This window comes from Lampetra fluviatilis, chromosome 61 (genome assembly GCF_964198595.1).
Source record: "Lampetra fluviatilis chromosome 61, kcLamFluv1.1, whole genome shotgun sequence".
NCBI lineage: Eukaryota > Metazoa > Chordata > Hyperoartia > Petromyzontiformes > Petromyzontidae > Lampetra > Lampetra fluviatilis.
Genome location: NC_136335.1, coordinates 4,010,967 through 4,019,849, shown reverse-complemented (window position 1 = coordinate 4,019,849; position 8,883 = coordinate 4,010,967). Strand labels below are relative to the sequence as shown.

The 8,883-nt window shown below is 63.4% G+C and overlaps 1 protein-coding gene across 1 annotated transcript in view; it reads left to right on the top strand.

Annotated features, from left to right (window-relative positions):
• Nucleotides 1-8,883, top strand: part of LOC144951235 (uncharacterized) — a 129,991-nt gene that overhangs the window by 66,064 nt on the left and 55,044 nt on the right. The window contains exons 21-23 of the mRNA XM_078881385.1: nucleotides 5,930-6,048; nucleotides 6,933-7,164; nucleotides 7,487-7,800. Of these exons, the coding sequence (XP_078737511.1) occupies nucleotides 5,930-6,048; nucleotides 6,933-7,164; nucleotides 7,487-7,800 (665 nt within the window). The remainder of the gene's footprint in view (nucleotides 1-5,929; nucleotides 6,049-6,932; nucleotides 7,165-7,486; nucleotides 7,801-8,883) is intronic.

Sequence of the window (8,883 nt, the reverse complement as noted above, 5' to 3'; positions counted from 1 at the left end):
CACAGGCTGCTGCAGCGTGCACGCACTGGTCGCTCACCGCACACTCACCACTCGCTCACCACTCGCTTACCGCTCACCGCACGCTCACCACTCACTCACCACTCGCTCACCGCACGCTCACCACTTGCTTACCGCACGCTCACCACTCGCTCACCACTCGCTCACCACTCGCTCACCGCACGCTCACCACACGTTCACCACTCGCTCACCACTCGCTTACCGCTCACCACTTGCTTACCGCACGCTCACCACTCGCTCACCGCACGCTCACCACTTGCTTACCGCACGCTCACCACTTGCTTACCGCACGCTCACCACTCGCTCACCACACGCTCACCACTCGCTCACCACACGCTCACCACTCGCTCACCGCACGCTCACCACTCGCTCACCGCACGCTCACCACTCGCTCACCACTCGCTCACCACTCGCTCACCACTCGCTCACCGCACGCTCACCACTCACTCACCACTCGCTCACCACTCGCTCACCACTCGCTCACCACACGCTCACCACTCGCTCACCACTCGCTCACCACTCGCTCACCGCACGCTCACCACTCGCTCACCGCACGCTCACCACTCGCTCACCGCACGCTCACCACTCGCTCACCGCACGCTCACCACTCGCTCACCACTCGCTCACCACTCGCTCACCACTCGCTCACCGCACGCTCACCACTCGCTCACCGCACGCTCACCACTCACTCACCACTAGCTCACCGCACGCTCACCGCACACTCACCACACGCTCACCACTCGCTCACCGCACGCTCACCACTCGCTCACCACACGCTCACCACTCGCTCACCGCACGCTCACCACTCGCTCACCACTCGCTCACCGCACGCTCACCACTCACTCACCGCTCGCTCACCGCACGCTCACCGCACGCTCACCACTCACTCACCACTCGCTCACCGCACGCTCACCGCACACTCACCGCACGCTCACCACTCGCTCACCACACGCTCACCACTCGCTCACCGCACGCTCACCACTCGCTCACCACTCGCTCACCACACGCTCACCGCACGCTCACCACTCACTCACCGCACACTCACCACTCGCTCACCGCACACTCACCACTCGCTCACCACTCGCTCACCACTCACTCACCACTCGCTCACCGCACGCTCACCACTCACCGCACACTCACCACTCGCTCACCGCACACTCACCACTCGCTCACCACTCGCTCACCACACGCTCACCGCACACTCACCACTCGCTCACCACTCACTCACCACTCGCTCACCGCACGCTCACCGCACACTCACCACTCGCTCACCACTCGCTCACCGCACGCTCACCGCACACTCACCACTCGCTCACCACTCGCTCACCACTCGCTCACCACTCACTCACCACTCGCTCACCGCACGCTCACCGCACACTCACCACTCGCTCACCACTCGCTCACCGCACGCTCACCGCACACTCACCACTCGCTCACCACTCGCTCACCACACGCTCACCACTCGCTTACCACTCGCTCACCGCACACTCACCACTCGCTCACCACTCGCTTACCGCTCACCACTCGCTCACCACTCACTCACCACTCGCTCACCACACGCTCACCACTCGCTCACCACTCGCTCACCGCACACTCACCACTCGCTCACCGCACGCTCACCACTCGCTCACCACTCACTCACCGCACACTCACCACACGCTCACCACTCGCTCACCGCACGCTCACCACTCGCTCACCACTCGCTCACCACACGCTCACCACTCGCTCACCGCACGCTCACCACTCGCTCACCACTCACTCACCGCACACTCACCACACGCTCACCACTCGCTCACCGCACGCTCACCACTCGCTCACCACTCGCTCACCACTCACTCACCGCACGCTCACCACTCGCTCACCGCACGCTCACCACTCGCTCACCGCACGCTCACCACTCGCTCACCGCACACTCACCACTCGCTCACCGCACGCTCACCACTCGCTCACCACTCGCTCACCGCACGCTCACCACTCGCTCACCGCACGCTCACCGCACGCTCACCACTCGCTCACCGCACGCTCACCGCACGCTCACCACTCGCTCACCGCACGCTCACCGCACGCTCACCACTCGCTCACCACTCGCTCACCACTCGCTCACCACTCACTCACCGCACGCTCACCGCTCGCTCACCGCACGCTCACCACTCGCTCACCGCACACTCACCACTCGCTCACCGCACACTCACCACTCGCTCACCGCACGCTCACCACACGTTCACCACTCGCTTACCGCTCACCACTTGCTCACCGCACGCTCACCGCACGCTCACCACTCGCTCACCGCACGCTCACCGCACACTCACCGCACACTCACCACACGTTCACCACTCGCTTACCGCACGCTCACCACTCGCTCACCACTCGTTCACCGCACGCTCACCACACGTTCACCACTCGCTTACCGCTCACCACTCGCTCACCGCACGCTCACCACTCACTCACCACTCGCTCACCGCACGCTCACCACTCACCGCACACTCACCACTCGCTCACCGCACACTCACCACTCGCTCACCACTCGCTCACCACACGCTCACCACACGCTCACCACTCACTCACCACTCGCTCACCGCACGCTCACCACTCACCGCACACTCACCACTCGCTCACCGCACACTCACCACTCGCTCACCACTCGCTCACCACACACTCACCACTCGCTCACCACTCGCTCACCACTCGCTCACCGCACGCTCACCACACGTTCACCACTCGCTTACCGCTCACCACTCGCTCACCGCACGCTCACCACTCACTCACCACTCGCTCACCACTCGCTCACCACTCACTCACCACTCGCTCACCACTCGCTCACCACTCGCTCACCACACGCTCACCACTCGCTCACCGCACACTCACCACTCGCTCACCGCACGCTCACCACTCGCTCACCACTCACTCACCGCACACTCACCACACGCTCACCACTCGCTCACCACTCACTCACCACACGCTCACCACTCGCTCACCACTCGCTCACCACTCGCTCACCACTCACTCACCACACGCTCACCACTCGCTCACCACTCACTCACCACTCGCTCACCGCACGCTCACCACTCGCTCACCACTCGCTCACCACTCACTCACCACACGCTCACCACTCGCTCACCGCACGCTCACCACTCGCTCACCGCACACTCACCACTCGCTCACCGCACACTCACCACTCGCTCACCACTCGCTTACCGCTCACCACTCGCTCACCACTCGCTCACCGCACACTCACCACTCGCTCACCGCACACTCACCACACGTTCACCACTCGCTTACCGCTCACCACTCGCTCACCACTCGCTCACCGCACGCTCACCACTCGCTCACCGCACGCTCACCACTCGCTCACCGCACGCTCACCACTCGCTCACCGCACGCTCACCACTCGCTCACCGCACGCTCACCGCACGCTCACCACTCGCTCACCACTCGCTCACCACTCACTCACCGCACGCTCACCACTCGCTCACCGCACACTCACCACTCGCTCACCGCACACTCACCACACGTTCACCACTCGCTCACCACTCGCTCACCGCACGCTCACCACTCGCTCACCGCACGCTCACCGCACGCTCACCACTCGCTCACCGCACGCTCACCGCACGCTCACCACTCGCTCACCGCACGCTCACCGCACGCTCACCACTCGCTCACCGCACGCTCACCACTCGCTCACCGCACGCTCACCGCACGCTCACCACTCGCTCACCACTCGCTTACCACTCACTCACCACTCGCTCACCGCACACTCACCACACGTTCACCGCACGCTCACCACTCGCTCACCGCACACTCACCACTCGCTCACCGCACGCTCACCACTCGCTCACCGCACACTCACCACTCGCTCACCGCACGCTCACCACTCGCTCACCGCACGCTCACCACTCGCTCACCGCACGCTCACCACTCGCTCACCGCACGCTCACCGCACGCTCACCACTCGCTCACCGCACGCTCACCACTCGCTCACCGCACGCTCACCGCACGCTCACCACTCGCTCACCGCACACTCACCACACGTTCACCACTCGCTTACCGCACGCTCACCACTCGCTCACCACTCGCTCACCGCACGCTCACCGCACACTCACCACTCGCTCACCGCACGCTCACCGCACGCTCACCGCACACTCACCACTCGCTTACCGCACGCTCACCACTCGCTCACCACTCGCTCACCGCACGCTCACCACTCGCTCACCGCACGCTCACCGCACGCTCACCACTCGCTCACCGCACGCTCACCACTCGCTCACCGCACGCTCACCGCACGCTCACCACTCGCTCACCGCACACTCACCACACGTTCACCACTCGCTTACCGCACGCTCACCACTCGCTCACCACTCGCTCACCGCACGCTCACCGCACGCTCACCACTCGCTCACCGCACGCTCACCACTCGCTCACCGCACGCTCACCACTCACTCACCACTCGCTCACCACACGTTCACCACTCGCTTACCGCACGCTCACCACTCGCTCACCACTCGCTCACCGCACGCTCACCGCACGCTCACCACTCGCTCACCGCACGCTCACCGCACGCTCACCACTCGCTTCGCGCTCACCGCACATTCACCACTCACCACTCGCTTACCACTCGCTCACCACTCACTCACCACTCGCTCACGTTCACCACTCGCTCACCACTCGCTCACCACTCGCTCACCACTCGCTCACCGCACGCTCACCACTCGCTCACCACTCACTCACCACTCGCTCACCGCACGCTCACCACTCGGTTAGCGCGCTGCGCTATGAACCTGGCGACCCGGGTTCGATTCCCGCTCACGGCTAACACCAGTGACGATTATCTGAACCGGTCCTGGGCCTCCCCTAGGTCGACTCAGCCTTAAATGAGTACCTGGTGCGGTGTGTAAACATCGCCACTGGGGAGACAAAGGCGGTCGGGCGTGGTGTTGGCCACCCACCTCCTCGTGTACCGTTCCGGCCTTCATAGGTGCTCGCTAACAGCACTTGCCCCTACAGTCTGTTAAGGCTATACGGGGGATCTTTGTCTTGTCTCTCTATCTGTGTGTGTCTCTCTATGTGTGTGTCTCTATCTGTGTGTGTCTCTCTATCTGTGTGTGTCTCTATCTGTGTGTGTCTCTATCTGTGTGTGTCTCTATCTGTGTGTGTCTCTATCTATGTGTGTGTGTGTCTCTCTATCTGTGTGTGTCTCTATCTGTGTGTGTCTCTATCGGTGTGTGTCTCTATCTATGTGTGTGTGTGTCTCTCTATCTGTGTGTGTCTCTATCTGTGTGTGTGTGTGTGTCTCTATCTGTGTGTGTCTCTATCTGTGTGTGTGTGTGTGTCTGTGTGTGTGTGTGTGTCTCTATCTGTGTGTGTGTGTGTGTCTCTATCTGTGTGTGTGTGTGTCTCTCTATCTGTGTGTCTCTATCTGTGTGTGTGTCTCTATCTGTGTGTGTGTGTGTCTCTATCTGTGTGTGTGTGTCTATCTGTGTGTGTCTCTGTGTGTGTCTCTATCTGTGTGTGTCTCTCTATGTGTGTGTGTCTCTATCTGTGTGTGTCTGTGTGTGTCTCTGTGTGTGTCTCTATCTGTGTGTGTCTCTGTGTGTGTCTCTGTGTGTGTCTCTATCTGTGTGTGTCTCTGTGTGTGTCTCTATCTGTGTGTGTGTCTCTATCTGTGTGTGTGTGTGTGTCTCTATCTGTGTGTGTGTGTCTCTATCTGTGTGTGTGTGTGTCTCTATCTGTGTGTGTCTCTATCTGTGTGTGTCTATCTGTGTGTGTGTGTCTCTATCTGTGTGTGTGTGTCTCTATCTGTGTGTGTGTGTCTCTCTATCTGTGTGTGTGTGTGTCTCTATCTGTGTGTGTGTGTGTCTCTATCTGTGTGTGTGTCTATCTGTGTGTGTCTATCTGTGTGTGTGTCTGCGTGCAGAGCGAGCCGGGGAGCTGGAGGCGCTGCTGGCAGAGATCGCGGCGCTCAGAGCGGCGCTCGCTCAGCAGGCCGAGCACATCACCAGCGGGGCGCGTCACGCACAGCGGGGCCCACCCAAGGTTGCCCCCCACCACCAACCCCCCCGCCCACCAAATCCCACCCCCACCATCACCTCCACCACCACCTCCACCTCCACCACCACCACCTCCACCACCACCACCCCCACCCCACCCCACCCCCACCATCACCTCCACCACCACCACCTCCACCACCACCACCCCCACCCCCACCCCCACCCCACTCCCACCCCACCCCCACCCCACTCCCACCACCTCCACCACCACCACCACCACCCCCACCACCACCACCACCTCCACCACCACCACCCCCACCCCCCACCCCCACCCCACTCCCACCCCACCCCCACCCCACTCCCACCACCTCCACCACCACCACCACCACCCCCACCCCGCCCCACCCCCGCCCCACCCCCACCCCACCCCCACCCCACCCCCACTCCCACCACCTCCACCACCACCACCCCCACCACCACCACCACCTCCACCACCACCACCCCCACCCCACCCCCACCCCCACTCCCACCCCACCCCCACCCCACTCCCACCACCTCCACCACCACCACCACCACCCCCACCCCGCCCCACCCCCGCCCCACCCCCACCCCACCCCCCACCCCACCCCCACTCCCACCACCTCCACCACCACCACCCCCACCACCACCACCACCTCCACCACCACCACCCCCACCCCACCCCCACCCCACCCCGCCCCGCCGCAGCAGCGAGCGTGACGGACGGCAGTCGAGCGGTCGTGATTGGCGCTGGGCGTCGCGAGCGGTCGAGTAGAGGCTCAGGTCTGTGAGCTACCCGTCCCTACCCCCCCCCTACCCCCCCCGCCCCTACCCCCCCTGCCCCACCCCCCCTACCCCCCCGCCCCCCCCCGCCCCCGCCCCCCCCCGCCCCCACCCCTGGGCGCGTCGCAGGCGGCGAGCGAGCTGTCCCACTCGAGCCAGACGCGCGACTCGGGCCTCGGCTCGCACCGCCGCCTGCTGCTCATGGGGACGCCGGGCAGCCCGCCGGGCCTCGCCGCGTGGACGCCGCGTCACCGTCAGCGCCACCACCGGCACCGGCACGGCTCCGGCACGGCGGCCGCCAGCGCCGCCGGCGCCACGGGCGCCAGCTCCAGCGACACGGAGGCCGAGGCTCGAGCGAGAGGTGCGTGCTGGTGGTGCAGGTGGTGGAGGTGGTGGTGGTGGTGGTGGTGGAAGTGGTGGTCGTGGTGGTGGTGGTGGTCGTTGGTGGAGGTGGTGGTGGTGGAGGTGGTGGTGGTGGAGGTGGTGGATGTGGTGGTGGTGGTGGTGGTGGAGGTGGTGGTTGAGGTGGTGGTGGTGATGGAGGTGGTTGAGGTGGTGGTGGTGGTGGAGGTGGTGGTGGAGGTGGTGGTGGAGGTGGTGGTGGTGGTGGAGGTGGTTGTGGTGGTGCAGGTGGTGGTGGTGGTGGAGGTGGTGGAGGTGGGCCCCACCGTGTCACCACACAGGCCTCCTGGAGCAGCAGGAGCAGCAGGAGGAGCGTCATCATCATCAGCAGCAGCAGCAGCAGGAGGGGGTGGCGGCAGCGCTGCAGGGAGGCACCTTCGCCAACGGTCTCCCGTACGCCGCGCTGCTCCCAGGAGCCATCTACGTCCCTGCCACGGCCGCGGCCGCGGCGGTGGCGCCACCACAACTCCCCACGCAGCCCGGCACGGGCGGCACCAGCGCGGTGCCCACCGCCTACGCCGCCATGCAGCCCATGCCGCTGATCGCCGCGCCCGCCGGAGTGCTGCACTGCAATGTGCCGGAGCACCACGACATGGTGCGGGGGCGGGGTGGGGGAGGACATGGGGGGGTCGATGGTGGTTTGTGGTGTTGGGTTGGATTGTACGCGCTAACAGGACTTGCCCCAACAGCCTGTCAAGGCTATGTGGGGGATCTTTGTCTTCGGCGTTGGATGGTGACGGTGGTTGGTGGTGGGGGAGCGATGGCTGTCAGCGGTGGGCGCCGCGCTACGCTACGAACCCGTCGACCCGATTATCTGAACAGGTCCTGGGCCTCCCCTAGGTCGACACAGCCTCAAATTAGTACCTGGTACGGTGAACAAACGTCACCACCGGGGAGACAAAGGCGGGTGGGCATGTTGCTGGCCAAGCACCACCCCCTTCGTGTGCCGTGCCGGCCTTCAATACGTTCCATTCATTGGCTATCACAATCTGATAAGCTCTCCTCCCCCCCTCTCCTCCCCCTTAACTTGTATTTAAGAACTTGCATCTTGGAATCGCTGCCTCACTTGATGCGGCAAATCTGGCTGTGACGGTCCCTCCTGATGACGGAGACTTGTGTTGCCTCCGAAACGTCGTGATTTTTATTATTTTATTTTTATTAATTTTTATTTCATTTTTTACCGACGTGACTTTACCGAAAAAACTACGAGTATGAATCCTTGCGGTCACGAAAGCTTCAAATCTAGAAATATAGGAGAGCTTTGTATTTGTATGCGGCCTTCATAGGTGCTACTCGCTAACAGCACTTGCCCCAACAGTCTGTTAATGCTATATAGGGGACCTTTGTATTTGTATGCGGCCTTCATAGTTGCTACTCGCTAACAGCACTTGCCCCAACAGTCTGTTAAGGCTATACCGGGGAGTGCGGGGTCTTTGTGCGTGCGTGTGTGCGCGCACTGCACATAGGCAAGCGTGCTAAACGGAGGTGCGTGTGCGTGCGTGCGTGTGCGTGCGTGTGCGTGCGTGTGCGTGCGTGCGTGTGCGTGCGTGCGTGTGCGTGCGTGCGTGTGCGTGCGTGTGCGTGCGTGCGTGTGCGTGCGTGCGTGTGCGTGCGTGCGTGTGCGTGCGTGCGTGTGCGTGTGTGCGTGCGTGCGTGTGCGTGCGTGCGTGTGCGTGCG